Source organism: Oryzias latipes, chromosome 21 (assembly GCF_002234675.1).
Source record: "Oryzias latipes chromosome 21, ASM223467v1".
Taxonomy (NCBI): Eukaryota; Metazoa; Chordata; class Actinopteri; order Beloniformes; family Adrianichthyidae; genus Oryzias; species Oryzias latipes.
In genome coordinates this window covers 17,675,702-17,699,853 of record NC_019879.2, presented here as the reverse complement: position 1 = coordinate 17,699,853, position 24,152 = coordinate 17,675,702, and the positions used below count along the sequence as shown (strand labels likewise).

General features: G+C 39.3%; 1 protein-coding gene across 6 annotated transcripts in view; it reads left to right on the top strand.

The window, feature by feature from the left end:
* Positions 1 to 1,498: 1,498 nt before the first annotated feature.
* The window catches only part of epha3 (EPH receptor A3), a 96,065-nt gene continuing 73,411 nt past the window's right edge, over positions 1,499 to 24,152 (top strand). For 2 of the 6 annotated variants that reach the window (XM_011489638.3, XM_011489641.3), the window contains exons 1-4: positions 1,499 to 1,709; positions 10,518 to 10,582; positions 21,160 to 21,171; positions 21,955 to 22,615. In XM_011489638.3, coding sequence (XP_011487940.1) covers positions 1,616 to 1,709; positions 10,518 to 10,582; positions 21,160 to 21,171; positions 21,955 to 22,615 — 832 coding nt within the window. In that variant the 5' untranslated portion in view covers positions 1,499 to 1,615. The remainder of the gene's footprint in view (positions 1,710 to 10,517; positions 10,583 to 21,159; positions 21,172 to 21,954; positions 22,616 to 24,152) is intronic. The other 4 variants (XM_011489637.3, XM_011489640.3, XM_004081693.4 and 1 more) reach the window with 2 other exon arrangements.

Genomic DNA, 24,152 nt, shown 5'->3' with positions numbered 1-24,152 from the left:
CAACTCAAGAGAAGAACATTCTTTGACATCTTCCACCGTTTAATGTGTAACACTAACTAATCACATGGATATTTGGTCAAGGCTCCATCACACCCCCTGCATTTCTCCAATGTGCAAACACAAAGTAGTTTACGGAGGCATTTCAATTCAAGAGCAGTTCCTCCAAGTCTAAACGGAGCTATGTTGTTGGGCCCAGTGGGCGCTGTGTCCTTTAACTTTTCTCATACATCACATGCCTTCCTAACCTCCAGCCTCCAACCCCCCACCACAACAGCTGGTGTCTCAGTGAGGACCCTGACGTTACTGTGCTGCCACAGTCGTTCAGTTTATATGAAGCGTTGCGGTGTAGGGGGCCTCTAATGGCCCACTCAGAAAAAGCCCACAGTTGGACCAAATGCATGGCATATCACTTGTCCTTCAACATAATGATAAATAAAACTTTGTCCTTCAGTGGGTGATTAGCAAAACATAGAAAAAAGCTTAAACAGATTTTTTTAGAGCGCAAATGAAAGCTATTCATAATAGAAGTGTTGAACTTAAACCTGAAATCATGTAATAAAATTTCAGTTTGTGCAGTAATACTGTTATCAAAACAAAGCACAAGGTTTTCATGCATGCACTCCCTTCTCCTGTGAGGCCTTCAGTGTGCTCTTGTGGCCCGAATAGTATTTTCTTTCCCTGTGGGGGCTCAGAAAGGAGATTGAAACCATGACCGGATATTGTTCATTGTTCCAGTCTCAAACCAGTATAAAGCAGGAGCAAAGTTCTAATAGAGTCAAATCTGAAATAAAAAAAAGAAATAATAAAAATAAGAAGAAATAATAATAATAAGAAGAAATAAGAAAAATAAATAGATTAAATGTTTTGCACATTTGCAGAATTAGTTATAAGACTATTTATCCAGTATTGTAAATTTATTTCTTTTTTTTAATTTATGCTTGTCCAAACATTAAATCCCAGTGGACTCTGTTATTTTCTGTTTATTACCTACATGAAGAGTACCACATAGTAATGAAACAGAATATAAGCACACACCTCTTCATGACAGGAAAGGAGAAAAAGGGATAAAATTCTCATTTTCTGTTTTAGAAGTAAGGACACTGCAGCTGTGACAAAAAAAAATAACTTGTTTATTTATACATTTATTTATTCATTTGTTTGTTTCTTTCTTTATTTACTTATCCTAACTGTGTTTTCAATACAAGAGAAACTGTTATTTTATTCCAGTAAAAACTTTAATTTAAATGTTCCTGTTATATTGTTAAATACCATTTTAATTAAACATAATTTTATGCATTTCTATATATTTTGGGGGGTGGGTGGGGGGTGGCATAGGAAATAAAAAGATGGACTAAAGTGAAGGAAACACATGAAAAGCAACTGGATAAATAAGTAAAGTAATAAGTCAGAGCGTCACGTGGTCCAGGCTGCAGGTTGACCTGTGATGAACTTGAGCGGCTAGCTTTCGCTCGTCGTCAGACTCTGTAGGACCCAGCGGAAAACTGCTCCAGCTGGAGGGAGCCGGAGCAGGAGAGGCAGCGAGCGCCGAGTGGAGAGTAGACGTTCCCAGACTAGTCAGTGGCTTCATGGAGTTATGCACCTCTGATCCGCCGCCATGGATTGCGATCTGCGATCTCCTCTTTTCTTAATACACCTTTTTATGTCCACCTTCCTTCCTGCCCTTTGCGTCATTTACCCCCTCAATGAAGGTAAGAGGAACTCCGGAGCTGCGCGGATTTCTGCTTGGGTTCACGCTTGCTTGTCTGTGCGCGTGGGTTTGTGTGTGTGTGTGTGTTTGGAAAATGTGCGCTTCGGCGCACACCGTGGTGCGCTTTCCTGTTTCACTCACTGGGATAGGAAGAAAAGAAAGATTGCGAGAAGGTGACAAGGTGGCACCACAGAGCACCAAATGAGTAAATTCTCAACCTAGGGACGGATCCCGGCAGGACAGACAGAGACTCATTTAGGACAGTATTTATTTATTTATTTTCTCTAAAAGAGAGGATCATCTTAAACTGGGATGAATTATGTTAAAATGCCAGAACAGCTCGCAGTGAGTTTATTTAGAGATTTGGGGGAACTCTGTGCGTCTCCATCGGTCCACGCTGAGCTGTCCGTCTGCCCCACTTCCCTGCGTAATTGTCAGACGAACTCGATTGGAAGGAAATGTTGAGCACTGACAGAGGGCTGCAGGGAAACGCCGTTTTTTCACCGTATTTAGGCTGTTTAGTGACTTTTGACCTCAAAGTAAGACTTCGCTTCTCTGATCGTGCGCACAGGAAATCCTTAAATGTTCTCCAGTCTTAAAATTTAAATTTAAACTTCATTTTAAACTTAAACTAATTACCTGATCAAAAATAAAGAACGCCTTTTTCCTGCCTTATGCCTTTTCCGTGATTTATTTTAGGTTTTTGTGCGTTTGTTTGCACTTTTATTTTAACCCACACAGCTCCACACGGGACAGCCATCTTCAAAGTAAAAGGTAACAAAAGTTGTTGAATTAAACGTTATTTACTATCTAAATTAATAGTATTCAAAGTGCTACAATTTATTAACTTATCAACACCTGAACGAGGCTATTGTCTCACTTCTAAGTTAAAGTTGAAGATGGAGATGCTCCTGTCTCTAAGCTCCTGCTAAACACAGACAAATGACTTGGTGAAAAAAGGTGGAACTCGGTGGTACTCTAATGAGGCTGCTAAAGAAAAATGCAAGTTAAATTGCTCCTCATAAAAATACAGCAGAAATCAAATCTGTGCTGCATTTATGAATGCATTAGCTGTGGTGCAGAGGCAGGCAATGAGGTGTCAGCTTGTAACTCAGAAAGTGATTAAATGAAAGCAAAGATCCTATATGTTAGAGGCGAGGCACCGGAGGGAAAAATAAAAATAAAACCCGAAACAAAAAAAAAATGACCCCAGTTACACTCCAGTGTGTTAATATGGAATGTTAAAGAAAGGCAATGGGGGGGGGGGGGGGGGGGGGCAGGAGTCCTCCACACAACTCTTTTATTACAAAAACAAAGAAAGAAAGAAACATAAATGAAGGAAAACTTTTGCTTTTAGGAATATGTATTTTCTATAACCCAATTTGAGTTTTCAATATTAGCTTCCTCAGCAAAAAACTTTTTAAACTGAAATTTGAAGAACAATGTGTGTGCGTGTGTATGCGCACCGCAGCAGTTCTAGCCACAAAAAATCAAAACCCCAAACAAATCAGTTTTATCTTAAGCCCGTGGAGTTCATTTAATACAAATAAAAATCAAACAAAAGCAAAATACAATTTATTTAGATTTGACTTTAATTACTTTCACTCTCCACGCTGTGATAATAGACGAACAAGAGGATACGACATTGTAATATCTGATTTCATCGCTTCTCCATCCTGAGCCGAACAGCCGCGGCGCATGGAGGGATAGAGCGGATGTTAGAGGCTGATGGATATCTTTAAAATGCGAGAACACTGAAAAACTCACCCCCATAGTCTAAAATGCTCCGAAGGGTAAGTGAGGGGAGTTTGTGTTGTGTTTGAAAGTTGATGTGAGTGAGGAGGTAGAAAACTGTGGAGCCATGGAGAGAAGGCGCGCGCACATATATACGCACACACACAGGCAGCTTGGAGAGGTAAATCCTCTTAGGAACGGAGTTAAGTATCCAAAATAAAGAACAAATCAGACGATTCAAGTGACATTCTTCACCTGCTAGTCCACCAGAGAGTGTCAGTGTCAGTGTCGCTTTGGAAATCAAACTCTCAACGCTCATTGGATAAACGACGTGCAGTTGCATGTACTTTCTGGAGCCGTTTTGACGCAAACGATGAGCCCTTCTTCTCCTGTCCGCAAGGCGGATGCTGTTCAGCAACCAAGACAAATCCCCTCGCCCCTGCCTTCAAATAGTGCGGACGCACACCATCAGAGCCACAACGGGGCAAATACAAGTGATACAAAGTATTTGCTCAGTCAAAAAATGTCCAGGCCACTTCACAAACATCACTTAAACGAGTTTTGGGAAGTCTATCTGTTCAGGAGAGCATGCGCAAAAGTGACTTTATGTCCCAAATGCGCAAAAACCCCAGATGAACTGTCACGCCAAGCTGTATTTATTTTTCCTTACTAAATGACTTGCGTGTTTGTTTTTTATTTCTTTATTTTTTAAAAAGTTTTTAGAGTCAGGGATGATTACATTTAGGAAATGTGTGCATTTATTGCTGAAGAGGTGTCTGTCTGATCATCAATCTGCGGACAAATATGTACTGGTTTGAAATGAAAGAAAGTTGTTCAAAAATAAAAACGGAACTTTGATCACCGTGATACTTTGAATTTTACTCTAAACTTTACTTTACTGATACTGAAAATAAACCGTTTCATATCAAAAAGCGATTTTCTGATCATCTTGCCCCTTTAATGCTAAAATTCAAGATTACAACCAAAATCAAAATGTTCAAATTAGTTTCTTTTTTTCTGTTATTAGATCATAAGTGGTCAATCATTCAAAAACGTCGGGTGGAAAAACGGCGAAACGGGGGCGCGGTTTTTTAGTGCGTAACAGTTTTAAGTCTATGGAGTGCAGTTCTTTTTTTATTTCATTTTTTTGGGTCATCTGAGATTGTGATCTGGAAAACGTCGCAGGTAGGGATTTGGAGGCCTCGGATATTTAAAACTGGTCGAATTGGAGATCTCACTGGAGCCGCCCAGCTGTGCTGATGAGCCTCCGTGTGCGTTGACAGGCATATTTTACAAAGATTGTGGACCTTGTACGAAAACAAATACATGTTTTGAACCACCCTACTTTGGAAAGGTTTGGTTTCCTACCACCAAACACTGACCTAATGTTGAAGACTCATTATTCATTCACAAAGGGTGTTTAAGGCTCTATTATGGGGCATCCCTGCAAGTTTTTAGGCACAAAGACATAAACCAACAAGGTGCTAAAAGTCTGAATTCATGAGAATGAGGAGTAAGCCTAGAAAGAATGGAAACAGAAAGAAAAAAGAAAGATATATAGAAATAGGGGCAGAGGGGCTGGGCAAGGAACAGCAACATCAGACAGAGCCACTTTGCTCTTGAATAATTCATAATGGGAGGTGAACACTTCACCCTTTAACACAGACACAAGTCGCCGTGCTTTGCCTGCACTGCGGCCTGCCAACCCTCTCATGGAGGATAAGAAGACTTCCACTCTCCTTTTTAGTGCAGTAAATTCTATTCTATTCTATTCTATTCTATTCTATTCTATTCTATTCTATTCTATTCTATTCTATTCTATTCTATTCTATTCTCAGCTGCTGTCTCTTCCTGGTCTTGTTCCACTCATCTTGATTGTGTCTTCTATGTTCATCAGCTGTGAAAGGGTTGTTGGAAGTGAGGGGCCGGTCCAAAATGCGAGCTGGGAAATCAATCGTGTTGGCTCAGTGGTAAATCATGAGAGGATAGTCATCTGAAATGAGTGTCCAGCTCATTTTCTTTCTCTGCTCTGGTGGTCAACATACGATACTAAATATATGATTGTACAGCATGTATAATAACTACATATCCAGTGTTGCTGACGACTTTCATGCGCCAGGTTCAGCTTTCTGCCGTGGGTTTTAGACGATGGTCTCGGTTTGCTTTATTGATTCACCTGTTTCTACCTCTGATGTTTTGCTCTCTCTCAGACAGGCTGACTGCGTTTGCTATTAATACTCCTGTTTAGAGACGCTCCCTGATGGGGTAGGGGCTATCTGCTTAGCTGCTTGGGTTGCTAACTGTGTGTGTTACTGTATGTGTGTGTGTGTGTGTGTGTGTGTGTGTGTGTGTGTTTGACAAAAAATAAAAGAGAGAGACTGAGTGAGGGCTGTCAGCAAATGTTAGTGAATGTTCATATTTTGCACCCGCTTTAATGTGCGTGAGTGAGTATAAGCAGGAAGGAGTTCAAGCATAGATTCAGCTGCATATATGCCTTTATTTTCAAATTGAATCTTACATTTGCATACATGATTTTGACATGATTTTGATTTTGACAAGTCTTTTCATGACTTTACTTCTAATCTAAGTTTTTATGCACATTTTTCAGTGCATCTGGAGGGGCCGTCCCTCCCCATGCGACATGAGAGCTGTCTAATTTTCTGCTCACAAATTCCTTCACTCAGCTCAATTTGAGTGGTGGGCTTGGCTCGTTGAGAAATGTAAATTGGAAGCAATGGCCCTGGACGCCAAGCTGCTATTATCTGACATGAACAGATAGCTTCATTTGACTCTAATAGTGATGTGTCTGCTGCCACTCAGCTACCTGACTGCCCTGCCATCCCACAGATAAAGTTTGCATTCTTTTAAGTGCTCGGAGTTAGAAAATAAGCCATCACTTGTTTTCTGAGACTTTTGTGTTGGATCACCATCGAAAATTTAGCTCATGCGAAAATAAGGGTTATTTAACTCCATCTCTTATTTTGCTCCTTACTTTTAACCCACAAACAGGAGTCAGTTTTTATGCCACAGTGGTGTCATAGCGACCCTTCTTGGCTCACAAAAATCTTTTGACCTGAGATTTGTACACTTTTGTGTAGCTAATCTTTAAACAGGAGAAAGCAAATTTAATATATTTCTAAGAATTTTCACAGCTCCAGGGCTTGATACACTGCTTTACTTTGTTGTGTGTGTGTTTGGACTTGCCTATGTAGAGTTACTTTGCTCCCAGCAGAACAAGGTTCAATAAACATGTAAACTTTTCACATCCTTTTCATTTAAGCCCATGATGTGAAGACACCAAAATATATATATATATTTTTTCTGTACATTTTATTTAATTTTTATTGTTTGTTAAGTATTTAAGGAGAGCTAGCACATCCGCTGAAAGCCTGCATCCCACAAACTGTTACACAAGTGTGTCTTTATATTCGTTTGTCTTTGTCTTAATCTTATTCTAACTTTATTGAAAGATTAAAAACATATAAAAATGTTTCCTTTTTTGGGGTTCTGGGCCTAATGCGCAGCCACAGCCATTTAAAAGGACATGCCTTGTAGGTGTACACAAAACTGCACTCACCTTTGTTCCTTGTGTTTCAATGTGTTTTTATCATTCATTTCATTGCTTGGACTTCCTCTGAAAGACCCACTCCAATGAAAAATGCATTTCTGAGTATTTCCTTTTTCAAATTGGAATAAATCCGGATCAGTTTAAAAAGTGATGTGTGGAAATGCCCTCTTTTGTGAAATGGGCTGGCCAAAGTCTCACTCCTGCGCTCCATTCCGATGCATTGAATGCAGACAAATAGATACATTAACGTCTTAATTTTCCTCGTCTGAGCTGTCTTCTGACTCAAAACTCTATTGCTTGGCTTTTTTTGTTATACTGCTGATGGGATATCAGCGGCGGCTAACTTCAGTGCCAACTCAGAGGCGAATTTCTGATGAACTCCTACTCCTCTGCACAAACTTTGTCCTAGAAAACAACACACAATTCTTTTTCTAATATTATGCCTAAACTGGCATAATCATAATCAAAAGACCACTGGGAATGCTTTTAAATTGATCAAAATGTGTTTAGAGTGGGACTTTTAAGTGTAAGAATTGTCCCAGTTCCTTGCTTAAGCCCATGAAGATGCTTTATGTCAGAGTCTATTTGGCCAACACAGCACAGGGGCTTTTGTACAATAACCCCCAAAATTTGTTTTTGAGTTGGCATACAAGAGCTCTACTTGACAACAGGACGCTATGCCAGCTTTAGTTTTGTAAACATCTTTATGAGAAACCTGTTTCTGTGAAGCCTCAATCTGGAATTTCATCTCATTCAGCTTCTTGTCTTGCTTTTATCTGTCAACTTTTCTGTTTCCTGACATGGCTTTTCTTTCTTTGGTGCCTGAAGTCTGGATATAGTTTTTTTTTTCTTCTTTTTTTCTTGGCAGCATACGCACAACTAACTTTATTGGCATTCTTTGTAAATTAATTTATATTATGGTTGAAGTGTGGCCAATTGAATTTCTGACCACTTCTGAAACAGCTGATTGCATTTGAATTTAGATTTGAAACAGTTGTGCTTTACCTGGTTACAGTCAATTTGTCATGGATGAGTTTGCAGCTGCGTAGAAATGGGCTTTGGGATCAAAAACCAAGTGTCTTTGAAAATAAATGCATGTTTTGGTTTTTGAATGACTGGCTTCATTTTAGTCAGTTTCAGGATATCTTGAGATAAAAAAAAGACCCAGCATCAGCTACAGGATATACAGTGTGTAGATATGGATGGCTGTTTGAATACATTTTTAATTGTTATTTTTGCCAGACAAAACTAAATTTACTGCTGAAGTCTGGCTTTTGTTCCCAGAGGCGTAAATACTCAGTCAATAAAAATAGGAATTATAAGAATTATGATTAGCTTGATGGAAAACCTCAACATTCCCTGTTTACTAACCTTTAGAGGCATTTAGAGTACACCAGCATACAAATAACTTGCAGCATGTTTATACCTGAAGACATCCCATTGTGTTGTTCAGTGTTGTTTCCTGGAGGAACAGGGAAGTATGTCTTCACAGCCCCTAAAGGAACAATGGTAGTTCTAACTCTCGAAATTAGCTACTCTACTTCTGCAGTTTAAAAAAAACATGTGTATCATATTTTTGGACAATAGTTACTCCAAAGTTTAAGTCTTAGTAGCCATAAAATCCACAATAAAGAAGAAAAAAAACACATATAAGTTGTATTTTTGGGAGAAATGTATTTAACAAAATACGAGAACAGGAACAGACATTTCATCTTGAAACAGAAAAAGAGACAGAACCAGTCAACAAACTTATTTATATCACTACAAATGACTGAATCAATTAAATTCTTCCCCGTGTGTTGCTTTGGAACAATTCTGCCAAACCTGGCATAAGACTTAGTTGCGCATCTTCTTCGGTGTTGCTGTCAGTAGCAAATACTGATACACATACCTACACTGCCCTTTAGCGGTTGTTACCATGCATTCTTGAAAAATCACATTCAATGCTGCGTTCACACAGCACACGCGTGAAACGTGTCCTTGAATGCATGTTGTTCACACAGGACTGTCGCTACCCGATACTAGTTCATGTTTGCCACTCATAGTTGGAAGAAACAGTGCAAATTGTGAAAGCGGTGCAAATCTCACGAATTTTGCTCCAGTCTCTTTTTCCCACATTTGTATTTCAATAAATAAAAGACTTGGGCCCCATTTACACTGCATGGTTCAAGTGACCCAATTCCGATTTTTTTCCTCTCATGCGGCACAGATCGGATATGACCGGTGAACGTGTAAGCAGGAAAAAAAAGCGCATGGATTCCGTTTTTCTCAGATCGGATGCAGGCCTCATTCATATGTGAAAATAAATCGGATACGAATCGGATAGGTGCATTTGCGTGTGCCATGTAAGCATTTCAAATCGGATATTCCCCAGTAAATGCGAGTCGTACGTCAGTGACATCAATTCAGGACACCACCAACTGAGATCACATGACTTATTATAGGTGCTTTTGTGCGCTGATTTTGCTGTTCGAGGACAGCTGGACCCCATCAGCGTGTTACCTTTCAGCCTCAGGCTTCAGACCGTAGTCGGAAACCACTATTTCCGGTCCGTACCCGGTCAGGACGCAAACGGTAGCTAATCAAGTGGGACACCTTTGCTCTGGAACAGGCATGAAGCCGTTTGTTTTTTTGCTTGGATCAAACTGTTAGTGCACCAAACGTCTGCAAAGACTTCCTCATTCAAAACTCAGAGAGGGTACACAAGCCTGCCTCATCCAGGAGCAGTCACACAAAAGAAACACAACAAAAAGGGGAGGGGGGGTAAACAAGCTTTTCTTGTGTCTTTTTCGCCATGCTAAACATTTGCCGTTTGGACCAACACGCATCTTCTAAATGTGCTTTTATTACTGCTATGATTATTATTAATCGGATGCTGAAGGACGCTCATAAATAATAAATAAACATTGTCTTGACAACAATTTAAATTGATACAAGCATCACCAAATGGTATATCACAGAATCCAATTGTCTCTGCACCTCTAGTAGCAACACATGTACGCACAAATTTTGAACGCAGAAACCAAAAACACGCATATACACACGTTTACATAGACCTTTTATTAAAAGTAGTCGCTTGAACATGCGGCATGTGAACATAACTTAAGTGGCACCTGTGTTAGGTATGAATCGTACCCCCGGCTAAACTATCCAAAAAACGTGATACATACTCCAAAATACGGTATATCAATTTAATTGAAAGATACTTTTAAAATCTGATATAGAGCTTTTCATTTTTTGAACAGTCAATTCAAGAAAGCTCTGAAATCATTTTTTTTTTGAGAGGGTAGAAGCTGCATAATATGTGAGATTGACAGAGTTAAGGGTTAAATATATGTATTGAACTATCCTTACAGAGACAGTTATCTGAAATTGAGTGTGTGAGTTGCAGCTGAGTAATCAATCTCTAACACTGCTTAAGGTTTATGGTTGTTCAGTTACATGTAAGCAAGTCACCTTGCTAAAACTAAACATTTGTTTCCTGCTTCCTTTTTCATATTTTCACAGTTAACCTGTTAGACTCCAAAGCCAGCCAAGGGGAGTTAGGATGGATTTCCTACCCGTCACATGGAGTGAGTACATTTCACCTCTATGCCTTTATTCTGTTTGACTTTGCTCATTTTATATTAAATAAAAGTTGGTTTTTGCCTTAAAAACCAGGACTTTCACCTTTAAGTGGATCCCACTTTGTCATTAAACCACCGAGTCAAGTGAGGATTAACCTACTTTTTTTTTTCCTTTAGTCGTTTGTCAGTTGTTTGTCTCACAGGTTAAAGGTTAAGTATTCAAAGTGTGCCATATGGTTAACATGTTCAGAGGAAACCATGATGCGTCCATGTGTGGTTCTTTGGTTGTTTGTGTTTATAGACAGATTTAGGAGGTAAATATTTGTAAGATATGCTCAATCCTTCACCTTTAATTATAAATAAACACAATGTCTTTGTAGAAAATGTCATTTTGACAACAGATTTTTTATATGAACTTTTGAATCCCACTGTCTGACATTCCACTTTATAATCCATGTTTTAGCAGCATGCACTGCTTTGTTCTGTCTCTCAAGCCAAACCATTTTCTATTTTGACATCGTAAACACTGACCATTCTTCTGTCAGACCCCAGAAAGGAAACCAAACAGAAACCAAAATACACACACACACAAATGCAAATACACAAAAAATTGTTTTACTGCATCTGTCCGGAGGAAATGCAGTGCAGATTTTCACACGTGCACTAATATTTACTGACATTTACCAAATTGTTACGTCCACATCAGTTTCTGGGATCGTAACACAAAATGTATTATCTAAAATAAAAAAAATTGTGGTGCACTAAAACATTACAAAAATGGTAAAATAAGCAGCAGGCGTACCATTGAAGTTAGATATGTTGCACTTTTTATTCCACAAAATATAATTTAAAAAATAAATCTGATTAAATACTAATTTTTCCCAACCTTTGTGCTATCCTAGGCACTTTACCATTGGGAGTTGGGTCATCTAGACCCACTAGACAGTGCGCTGAACCTTTTTTCTTCAATGATTTGTAATCTTCACTGGTGTCCATGGATTACATGAAATCTTTCCACCTTTATCCACCTTTGTCATGGTAGGAAGAAACACGTCAATGTAAGGGTGGGGTCATAGGAAAGCAAAAGGGTTAAAGTGCCCCAAAATGAAAATCATGTTTTTAGAGTTGTTGCCTTTTCCTATGAAACAAAAAAAAGAATGAATTTCGTTTTTGCATTTCTGAGTATTTCTGATTAAATTGGTGTTACTAGAAATGTTGCAAAAAAGCTCTGTTTGAATTAATGTGACATGATTTCACAATGGCCCAGGAGTGCATGCACAAGCTTCCTGACCTGCCCCATCTAGCGTGCACAAGCTCAGGTTCAGTAGAAGAGAATATGGCAATGTTGCATTGCCCGCACATATTTTAAGTGCGTACAAGGCTTGATTTTGTATTGATTTTCGTATTTAAATTTAAACTTAGAGTCCCATTAGCTTTCACTCGTGAAATGTGTTCTCCACATTTGTGCTCCCTGGCTTGCTGTCCCAGAGTGGGTAAAAATAATAACAAAAAATAAAACAAGAATAAAAATCAGGGGACCTCTTTTATTATTGCCTCGATGAAAATAAGAAAAATATAATAAAGTTCAGGAGGCCAAAGCAGGCTGGCTCACCGTCCTGCAGCGGTTCTCTGTTGGGCCGCCAGCTCGCCTCTCAGGAGCCGGCATAGCAATCCCGATTTCTCCACCTCCATGGGCCCTGTCTTAAAGCCATGGGCCTTAAGACAGGGTGTGCCAGCCTTCAACCAACAATAACCGGGACGGGCTCCGGAAAACCCTGCTGCCCCGAAAGGGATACTGCAGGTTAAGAAAATGGATGGGAGTTATGGAAAACTATCGGGTTGATCCACCAAATTGGATGTGTATTCTAGCAGCTGTCACTGGAAACATCACGTACCCAAAGTTAAGTCCTTGATTGGTTCATGCAGTGCAGCGACCTCACCAGAGTTCAGATCTTTGAACTCTTACCTGTTGCTCGAATTGTGCTGCTGCCAGACCTTCGCGCTGTGCCCGCAGCTCAAATTGCGCCGCAGGACCTCAGATTGCAACTGTACCATTGACTTAAGATTAAAGCATGCTGCCTCTGAATCACGTTCTGCCCCTTTTTGTCAAGCTCTTCACTCATGCAAGACACAGCTGTCATCATCAGAAAGGGGGGCCCAAGGGCGGGGCTACTCAACTCAGCACCAATGGCTTGTAAAGGAGATTTTGGAAACGGAGGCTTCAGCTAAACATGAAATATGGCTTTTTAGGACATTTAGATTGTGAATTTTTGGTTAAAAACTTTGTAAACATAATCACAACACCACTGGGAATGTTTTAATAGAAAACAAATTATTGGGGGAATTTAATGCTTTGTGAAAATTTAGACCTTAGGCCATATTAACGTAGCAAAACTTACTTATATAGTCAAGAAAAAGCTTGAAAAATTACCTATGTATAAAAATGTGCACATATTGAGATATTTTGCACACTTATTTCTCCATTTAGTGATGGAATTTTAATAAAACAAACAAACAAACAAAAGTATGATCCTTGGTAAGGGGTTAGTTTAAACCTTTAGATAAGTTTAGATTTTTCACTTGTACTGGCACTCATTTATAGATACATTGATTCTTAAGGCCCGTACACACCGGGACGAATATTCGCCAGGCGTTATTCGCCAGTGTTTTTCGCCACGTTTTTTGTGTTCACACCCAGGGGATTTTCGCTGACGATGAGCCGAGCAAACATGCAATTTCATTCCCTGACATTAGATGGCGCTTAATGTAAAACAGAAATACTCCTGTACACAAGTTGGCGCTGCGCAACTTTACGCTTCTTAAAGTCACTTTTCACTCAGAAGAAGAGAGCAAGTATTTACGCGCTTGTCAGAATCAAACAAAGAAAACATGAATATTTCAAGCACCAGTAGCTCCAACTGGTGCTTGGTTCGGGGATATTTTAGAATGTCCCTCATTATTTCTTCGCGGCAGTGTAGACTCTACTGGGCGTCTATCTTCTTCGCTGGTATGTGTGCTCAGCAAGGCAGTTTTGTGTTTGAGCGCCCCCAAGTTGTGTTTTACTGTAACTTCAGAAGCTCCAGACACGTGTGCAAAAGCGCCACTCTCATTGGTCGAATAGATTTCGACGCAACGCGTCAAAAAAAAAAAAAACCCGAGGCGTTTTTTTTTTTTGACGCTTTGACGCGTGGCGTTTTTTCGCGTCGGTGTGCACACTCTCATTGGTGCCCTTTGTTTAGTCACGAGGCGTTAAACGTCGGCGAAAATCGCGCGCATAATTTGTCACAGTGTGTACGGGCCTTTATGAATGAATTTGTTTTAAAGCCATAAATAAAATTAAAACTAAAGTTGAAAATTTCTCTCTAAAATAGAACCTTTATGAATATTTTTTATAAAGATAACCATGACAGTAATGATGGACTTATAAAAGCAATTCTGCTCTTCAGTCTCTCTTTGCATCCTAAACCCTGTGATGAATTCTTCTTCACAGTTTATTTGTCTAACCTGCTAGACTCCTGTGCTGAGTCTGTTATCTGTCTTTCTCTTTCTCTGCTGTGCACACACACACACACATTATAGATGCAGATGTTTTCTCTTTATTAAGTGTTAGAATTACTCCTTGGCAGGGGCTTAAGGTAATCCAGTCATTTGTTCCATGAAGCTGTCAAACTTTGTTTCCGTATTTTGCCGTGGCACCATGACGCTAGAGCAAAGAACGCTGTTTCTTCAAGAAGCTGAACCACAGCAAACATATTCAAAGAAAACCTTAAATAGTTACCGGGTGGGGGGTTATAAAGCATTAAGTTGGCAGTTGCAGCTGCTTCACAAAAAGTACATACAGAAGAGGATTAATGGAGATGCAAACCAAAGTCATTCCTTTACGAGGAACTTAAAAAAAAAAATCTCCAATATTAGGTCCTCGATCCAGAAGTGGACATTGGAATGTGTGACAGAGGTTATGCAGTTTGCTCAGAGCAGTCTGCTTTATTTCAAGTTTTTGCTTTGAACTAGCCCGGACAAAGTGTGTGGTTATCCAGTTCATAAAAATGCTGCAGGGATGAGAGCCAAAGCCTTTCTTTACTGAGAGCAAGTCCAGTGAGGAATAGAAGAGAATGGGAGAAGGATCAAAAAGAAGAAGAAGAGAAAGGATAAAAGAGGAAGAGGAAGGCGCGCGCGGGGGGGGGGTGACGAGAGAGTACGCAGAAACAAGCGAAACAGACATATAGATGTATTGCTGTTGATCAAGTCCTCAAGGTGAATCATCTGTAATTACTCACGTCATCCACTGACTGCGCTCCGATAAGCTCCGTGCCCTGGGAGACCGCTGCTCACAAATGATTTCTCATAATGTGGTGGTGGCACCGAGTCCCCTCTCCCAAAGACATGCACACACAAACACTCACACTCACTGATGGCGAGGCCGCAGCTATTGGCCTACTGAGACACAACGGGCTCTGGTCAGAACAAATTAAGAGCTTAGCTTCCCCAAGATGTTCACCCTGGAGCCACCGAATGGACTGATGGGTGTGGGTCTGTGTATTAGAGTGCCTGTAATTCAGATATACTGTTATCGGTCTGGGAGGCAGGCTGATTGCTTTGCAATGTCCAGGGGACTCAGCCCACCACTAAAGACTGTTAAAGATTACATTCTTGCATGCTTTGAAAGCATTCTTCAGCAACAAACCAACACCCTAGACACCAGCTGTGCATGCAGAATAGAATTAATGGGTATATACAACGTGAGCTCGATTCTTCATGGCAACAGGGGATACAAAGTTGCTGTCTTTGCCAGAAACTGTGTACAACTACAGCATTTGGAAACCATCATTTTTGCTGCAATTCATTATCAAAAGATAAATTGATTTTTTTTGACAGGCCTGAGAAACACAAGTTTTGTTGGAAACTGGTCATGTCTTACATTTACATGCGCACATTCTAGGCTTGAACTGTTCTGTTTAAAGAGTTGTAGTTGAGATGACAAACGTTCAACTTAACTGTAATGAGCACCGATCTCAACTGTTATGAAATCTCCTGTTTTTTGGTTTTTTTTTACACAAACACATCACAGTTCATGATATTTTTGTAGCAACAGTCAATGAAAGATTTGTGCTTTTTTATGCATTCTTGACATTTTTTTGCAAAACATTGGCATTTTTTCTGCATACTTTCCGCATCAAGTCATAGATCCTGTGAATAATTTAGGTTTCACACAACAGTTTTCTCAGCAATGACAGTTTGTGTTATCCAAACCTTTTCTTGATACATTTGTGAAACTAGCAACAGCATCTTAAAATTGTAACCTTCATTTAAGGAGAGATCATAAGAATGCAAATAAAGAAAAAAATGTGTGAAACAAAAGATGCACATAAAATAAGTCCATAGTCTTTGGTGGTTAGATTCTAGGCTCATGAGGTCCTGCATGCTGGTGGGATAAGCTCAGACCATAGATGAATAAACTCCAGAGCCTAAACACTGATGGTGGTTTAGGGCCAGATAATGACATCTGATAATGACAAAGCATTGGACGGGGTGGGGGACGGCCAGCAAAAGCATCTAAAATGTAGAGAGATATACATCCATGGATTTAAAATCAAAAATATGATTGTGATTGGAAAAAAGAAGGTAAGGAATTTAGCTATTAGTTTAGAGTAAAAGCTTAATTGATGAATGGCATGCAGATTGAGTGACGGAAAAACCTAGCTTACCATGAAGTAGATCTTTCTTATTGAAAGCTTTACAAAAAAATATGACTTTCTATGTTTTTTGGGAAAAGTTGGGGTGTATTCAGTTTGTGTATCCCTTGTGCTATCCTAGGCACTTTAACGTTGGGAGTTGGGTCATCTAGACCAACTAGACAGTGCTCTGAACCTTTTTTCTTCAATGATTTGTGAACCTCACTGGTGTCCATGGATTACATGAAATCTTTCCACCTTTATCCACCTTTGTCATGGTAGGGAGAACACGTCACTGCAAGGGTGTGGGGTCATCTAGGATAGCACAAGGGTTATAGTGAACTACAGTTCATTTCCCCCGATTATCCGGAACAAATTTACAGTTTGAATGCAGCCGAGCAAACCCTGGTCCAGGACCAGGAACCATTCTAGGACCCATCTTTCAAGGTGGTCTCGATTCATTTCCATTCGCATTGAGCTCCGGTTCACTCTTCTTCTCCTCAGTCTGAATGGGCTCCGTGCTCGGAGGGGAACAACAGGATCAAATTGGCCCCATAGCCAGGCGTTACGGGATGTGAACAGAGCTGTGGACAAAAGTGGACCTTGTAATTCCTGGCCAGTGACAGAGGAGATCTTCAGTCATGTGCTTTTGTTTACAAGCTTTGGTTCAAAACTGAAAAGTCCGGTTGAAGGAAGTCTGAATCCAAACCAAACGTAAGGTTCAGGACTCGATCCAGACCAATTTAGGTTACAAAATTAAGTCCAACAGACTTTTCCATTCTGGATGCACCTTTAGATGAAGGCTTAGATTATTTATTTTAAATCTGTACATAAAACAAAATTTCCCAAAGAATTAAAACCAGCCATTAAAAGGGTTATCAAGCAATATTAATTTGCCTAGAAAATATTAAACCAAACTTACAAAACAGAGTAGAAACAAGAACAACAAATTTCAGAATTACATCGGCTGAACTTTATTGCTCCTATAAACAAAAAAAAAGAAAAAACACAGACACACAAAAAATACATGTCTTTTTAAAATCCTAGATAGAGAAAAAAAAAGAAGACTTTGAATTAATTAGTAAAGAAAACAAGAGCCTCCCGCTGGAAAAGTCCTGCGGTGATTAGTATGTTGTGTCTTACCTGCTACAGACTGTGGTCAGCGCGTGCTCTGGTTGGAGAAGCAGGGAGGAATTCTAACCGCTAACAGGCTAACAGCCACTCAAAGTGGGAGCCAAGCAAGCAAAATTTAACCATTAATTGCTGTTGAAATGAAAACATTCTCTTGTTACCCTATTTTGGCACTTAATATTCTTTTGCTGTGTCATTACATTTTGTAACTGTAGAATATACTTTCAACGTGACAAAACACTTAGAACTGCAGTATGGAAGATATATCCTTTTTGAACGAACATATTACCAAACATATCTATTTTAAGTAATAAATTCAAACAAAAATTTTTACAAATTGTTTTGCATTATATTTCTGAGTCCTCTATTTTCAGAACTGATTCCATTGCCACACTATCAACAGTCCTTCCAGCATCGCAGGGTGATTGCTTTTGAGGTATCCAGCACTGGAACATAAAACATAGGCTGCTTATAGAAGCTCAAAGCTGTCCACAGAGAAGAAAAGTGAAGTATGAGGTGTGCATTCACTTTTCTTTTGGTAAGCCCTGCTGATGAAATGTCCTTTAATGTGCTGCAATTGCCTGTTAGCCCACAGATCTCTTTGGATCCCACAAGCCAGCTGGATCTTTATTTATTGTAGACGTTCCAGCTTTTAAAAGTAGTTTTCTGACACTGAAAGTCATAAAGAAAGAAAAAAAATTGCTTTGCACCATTACATTTAAGTAAATAATAGACAGCAATCATCTTTATGAATTCTTATAAATTAAATTAAATGGTTGCATGAACCTCTAGATGAAGTATCACTAAAAAAAATATTCGATACCATTAGATTCTCATTATTTAAATGGTCATGATTTAGCTTTATACAATGCCAAACTCTTACTTTACTTAAAGTTCTCTTTCATTTTGTTCTACAGAAAATAAATGAAAATGATCTGAGGTGTATTTATAACATCAGCAATCTTTTAAGCCTTTTTAGCAGCACAAAGAAAATATCTCCCACCAATTGTTGGACACTTTAGATACCAGTGAGATGAAATCATTAACTCATAAAATTGAGAGTTATTTGTCTGTGAAAGAAAAGTAAGCAAACATCAGGAAGGTTCCAATCAGTTTACCAAGTGATAATAAAAGATTCTTTACAAATAAGTTCACGAACAGCCATCAACTGACCCTACATTAGAGTTCCCCAAATACATGTTAGCAGAAAACATAGTAATTTAGATTTCCTTAGAGCTTTATATTCTAGAAAATTGTACAAAATATGAAAGACCAAGACATATGCTTTAAAAAAAACAGAACTGGACTGAACTTTTCACCCTTCCACTGGTCTATGTCCACCGACCTCAGTATCTTTGAGGTGTGTGATCTACTGTGCTGACTCAGAGACTCTGAGCAGCTCAAGTTAACACACATCATTTTACTGTCCCTGTAGCTGCTTCACCTACAGCGCAGATCAAAGTCACAAGGGCAGTATCACACAAACCTGTGCCCCAGCCGTGACCATCAGAGGTCAGGGTCAGAGGTCAAAAGTACTCCTGTAGAGTCCCTGTGTTATTATATATCAATTAGAGAACAGAGGGAGGGGAGTTACGTCCCTCTGGAGAAAACCCTTGGGGTAGCTGCTCACTTTAGACCTTTATTTATCCCTGCTGACGTTCAGTTCAACACATTCCCAATGGGGGTTGTCTCAGTTGGTGGCAAAACTTTCCTGTGGAGCAGAAGTGGGAGATGTTGAGATTGTAAGGTCAGAGTAGAAAAATGTCAAAGTTTAGTTCTGGTACTAAGGAGTTTGCCTGTGGTGGACAGCTTCTTTCCATTTGCCTGTTGGATTGTCAGATATATTTACCTTTATTATTTATTATTTCTACTACTCTACTCTAAGTTTATTTAATTGCAATGTTACTAACTGTACATGTAAGGTTTATTATCAAAACTCAGCGTAATTAAATTTTTATGCTTTTTCTTTAATTTTTTAGTCTAAAACAAGGGCTTTTCTTATGTTAAAAGAAAAAAGAAAGTACAGTAGTTTAGTATCTTTTCACTAACTGGTGGATCAAATAGCATTTATCCACTTTATGGTTGATTTGCAACTTAATAAGTTTGACGTTTCAGTTTCAATCCTGTAGATGTAACCTTAACTCCATATTTATTTTCATTTTGAAATAAAAACATTTTTTGAAAAACTGTTAAAATGCACTTTGTATTGTAGATGAACTCTGAAATTAAATTATTTCTATGTGAACTAAACAAATAACAAGAGTCTTAATTAAATAATTGAAATCTGAACTGAAGTGTAAGGAATACGTGACAAAATTAAAAAAAATCATATTTCTTTCCACATTACTTCATAATTCAAAAGTCAGCCACCCAGTAACAGACCTTTACAAGATTAAGTGCTCACAAGTGCTAAAAAAAACAACACGTTTCTAGCTTTTACTATTGTATTCCAGCATATATATTGACACATCAATGTCAACAGAGCCACTTATTTCAGTGGCAGATCCTCTCTCCAAGTGGCTGTAAATTGTGCTAAATTCTGTCATCAAACATTTTTGTGTGTCATCACATCATTCCATGTTTAAAGTTGAGCTTTTAAACTTCTGAATCAAGTCATGTGAAACATAAAGTTTAGCCCAAAAGCTCCATATTTAGCCCTTCTGAGTCCTGTAGTCATTTCCTTGTTATGGTTAGACCTGCCGGGAGCTTCAGCTGCTTCCCTGATGAATACGGTGACGCCAGAGAAAATTTGATGGGGAGACTAAACACAAAGTGAGTCTTTCCCTTCAGTTGTCTTCCCATTTTCCCCATTCATACTTCCCTTTTTTTTTTTTTAGCTCTGTGTCTTTTAGTTCTTCTGGTTTTTCTCTTTTGCTCTCAAGCACATGCCTTTCACTTCATTATGGGACTGAAAGAGGCCATCCTTCAGCTCAAAAGCTAAAATGCACACACACACACACACTGACAGACATGAAGATGTAGCAACGTTCTTAGCTAGTCGTTGATTGAAGTAAATGTGAAGTATTTTGAACGTTTGAACATGATTCTTATGTGAGAGTATGTTTCTGTTTGTGTTGAAGCATAGGTTTTTTTGTGAAATGAGAGAGTTCTTTAAAGACCCACTCCGATCATCTTTTGAGCTATTTTTAAGAGCGTTCCCAGCGCTGTTTTTAGCCAAAAATAATTAAATAAAAACTGCTGTTTTCTAGGACATAGTTTCTGTCGAGCAGCAGTTGTTCATTGGAAATTTGTCCGCCTCCACTTCCCATCATCCGTCTGTTTACTGGCTCTCTAGCTTACAGGCCTCACAACCCTAACCTAGCATTACTCAGAAATGGAATTTTAAACTTAATTTTCTTAAGATATGTCCTCCATCGTCAGAAAAATGCCACAAGAACATTTTGAAAACACTAAAAACATGATTTTTATCAGAGTGGGTCTTTAAATCTGATCAATGAAGACCGTCTTTATATGTACATGTCTGTTTTAAAAAAAAAAAAAAAGTGTCATCAGCCACAATTCCATTTAAAATAGAAAAGCCTCCATTAACAGGTTTATTTGCTTAAAAAAAAATAAGCATAAATTTAACCACTATGAGTCCACTGTTTCAGGTGTTTGTCTTTTCCTCATGGCTGTGAGTCAGTGTTCCCTTTCCGGGACTGCAAAGCCGGAGTGCATGACCAATGAGTCTTCCTGCAGTGTTGAATTCAAAAGGAATGACCCAGCTCTCTTTCTGTTTTTTTTTTCCCTCTCTTCTCCTCTCTCTTTGCTTTCTCCCAGTGGAGGGAAAATGTAAGATAGACACGAACGTTCCTGGTATTCACTCACATCTGTCTATAAACGTCGTAGCTTCTTCTGTGTCATAGTGGATTCAGCACGTTTCCTTTTTCGTAGAAGTAGTGTTGTGATGCAAATAACCATGACTGCAGCTTGAAAGTCCTCACTTTTAGAAAAAAGAAAATGTTAGAAAAAAGGGTGGGGAAATGAAAACACTACAAGATTTTTCTTTTTGTGTAACATTCATTAAGCATTCTGGCATCCATTTTTACAATAAAAACCTAGAATAAAAGAACTAATTGCAATTTTTCTCACGGATATTGTCATCGTAATCAAGGAATTTTAGCGATGGCAGCAAATTTGCTTCTAATTAATTAGAGCAATATATCTAAGATCTTGTAGTGTAATTTTGTTCACCCTTAAGATTTTATTAGATACTTAGAATCATGCAACAGTGACTCTGGATCTGAATAATTCATCTCTAAATGCTTACAGGGTAGAGATAACTTTGTTTTTCTCTGCTCTTCCCCCCTTCCTTTTATTTCTCCAACCCTTAATTTTCCAAATCTTCAACCCTCTTTAAATCTTTTAACACCTGCTGTCCTGACTTCTTATTTATTTCTATCCAACCTTGTAATAACCCCATCGTTTTCTTCACACAACCACTATTTTCTGTACAATTTTTCTCCATCTCATCTACTTTTCTTTAATCCGGCTTCATTTTCCTCATGTTTGCTCCTCTCCTGCCACCTTCCTCTGTTTCTCCTTTCGACCTCTCCTTCCCTATTTCTTTTCCAGTGGGAGGAGATCAGTGGGGTGGATGAGCACTACACTCCCATACGAACCTTCCAGGTCTGCAATGTGATGGAGTACAGCCAGAACAACTGGCTTCGCACCAACTGGATCCCTCGGCAGTCGGCGCAGAAGATCTACGTGGAGCTGAAGTTCACTCTGAGGGACTGCAATTCCATCCCTTTGGTCCTGGGGACATGCAAGGAGACCTTCAACCTTCTGTACCTGGAGACAGATGATGACCAGGGAAGCCATTTTAGAGAGCATCAGTACCTCAAGATTGACACCATCGCTGCTGATGAAAGTTTTACCCAAACGGATCTTGGGGATCGCATTCTCAAACTGAACATTGAGGTGCGTGAGGTGGGGCCCTTGACCAAGAAGGGTTTCTACCTCGCGTTCCAGGACGTGGGGGCCTGTGTTGCTTTAGTTTCCGTGAGGGTTTACTTTAAAAAGTGCCCATACACTGTGAGGAATCTGGCTTCCTTCCCTGACACGGTGCCCATGGACTCCCAATCTCTGGTTGAGGTCAAAGGTTCGTGTGTGAATCACTCCAAAGAGGAGGAACCTCCAAGAATGTACTGCAGCACAGAGGGGGAGTGGCTTGTGCCCATCGGGAAGTGTCTCTGTAACCAAGGATACGAGGAGAGAAGCAGCACCTGCCAAAGTAAGAACTTTAAAAAAATATTTCCCATCATGAATTTCAGTTTTTGAGACAAAATAACCCAACTTTTTCTTTACCCATCATCCATTGTTTTATGTTTATGCCTGTCATACCTATATCTATTTACCTCTTTTGGTCTACAGATTTAGACTGTTTGATGTTGAGGACCATAGTTCCTATCTGTCAACTCAAGAGCTTTAATGTGGAAAAAAAACCACAGTGTGTGTATGTGTTTTTCTGTTAGCATGCATTCTGTATGTGAGACGTTCAAACAAACCCATGGATCCCTGAGTGTCTCTGGATGGGTTGTGTGCTTGAAAATGATGTTTCATCCAGCAAAAGGATGCTGTGTAGAGTGCTTGAACAGCAATCTTCTCTGTGACACATCATTACCTCTGGAAAGATCTTAACCAGAGCTGCAGAGATGGGTCTGATAAGGCAGAACAAAAGAGCGGCTTGGAGTGTATGGTGAATCATGAAGCAATGGCGGTGATGGTTGTGGGTGCTGGTGAAAGTATGAGTGGGGAGTTCTTTAAGATGGTCACAGATGTGTTTGTCTTTCATTGTCTGATCCCATGGCTGCTCTGTTTGAGAGGCAGTGTCTTCTTGCTGTTGATTGTTGGAAGGCAAGGAAATGCAAGCTGAACTACAGTGTTCACTTTGTTTTTGACTTTTGGCGCTGAATTGCTGAATTGTTGAGATAACTTCCAGTGAAAAATGTCTGTTTTTTATGTCAGTCATTTCAACCAACACTGATTAAATGAGCCTCCAGTAGGAGGTTTAAGCCTCCCTTTGGATTTAGACGACCAGTGAGGTCAAAGGCTAAGCAGAAGTTGAAATCTTTTTCTAGCTACTCAAGTTTCCCCTGTTTTTTCCTTTAAGATCTTTTTTTGTTTTTGTTGTTTAACTTTGGTTTCACAAAAGCACTGAATAACAAATTTGAATACATGGCATTTACAAAACGCTTAAGAATCCAAGTTTTTATTTGAACACAAATAATAATTTCCATTATAAGTAGAAAAAAAGACAAAGAGATTTTTCTTTTCTGCCAGAAAACTTTTTTTTGCTGAATGAAAAAATGAAAAAAACAAGCAAAAAATCAAATCAAAACTGCACACTGGAGTGATAGCAATATTTGTCAAAAAGGATGCCTTTGCTTTTGCTCACTACTCTGTATGTCTTGAGAGTGATCTAGCTCAAGATGAAGCTGCGCCGTCTTGACAGCAGCCAAGGTCTCACATTGAAACTGGTGTAAAAGTTTTGCAAAAGGGTGGATTTTTACCATTTTCAATTATTGCAGCTTGTTCCACATGGTCCCTTGTTCCTCAACTCTCTCCTCTCCAGAGGCATGCCCAGTGTTAATTAAAGATCAAAGGCGCTTTACCGGGTCAAGCCCCTGCTGTCAGGGCCGGGGGAGGCTCTTTTTCTGGAGCTGTGGACTCCAGACGAGCCCGTCTCATTGTCCCAATCACAGGATAAACATAGAGCTGTCAGATGAAAACCGTGTGCGCCAAATTCAAACCGCAACAAAAATAAATAT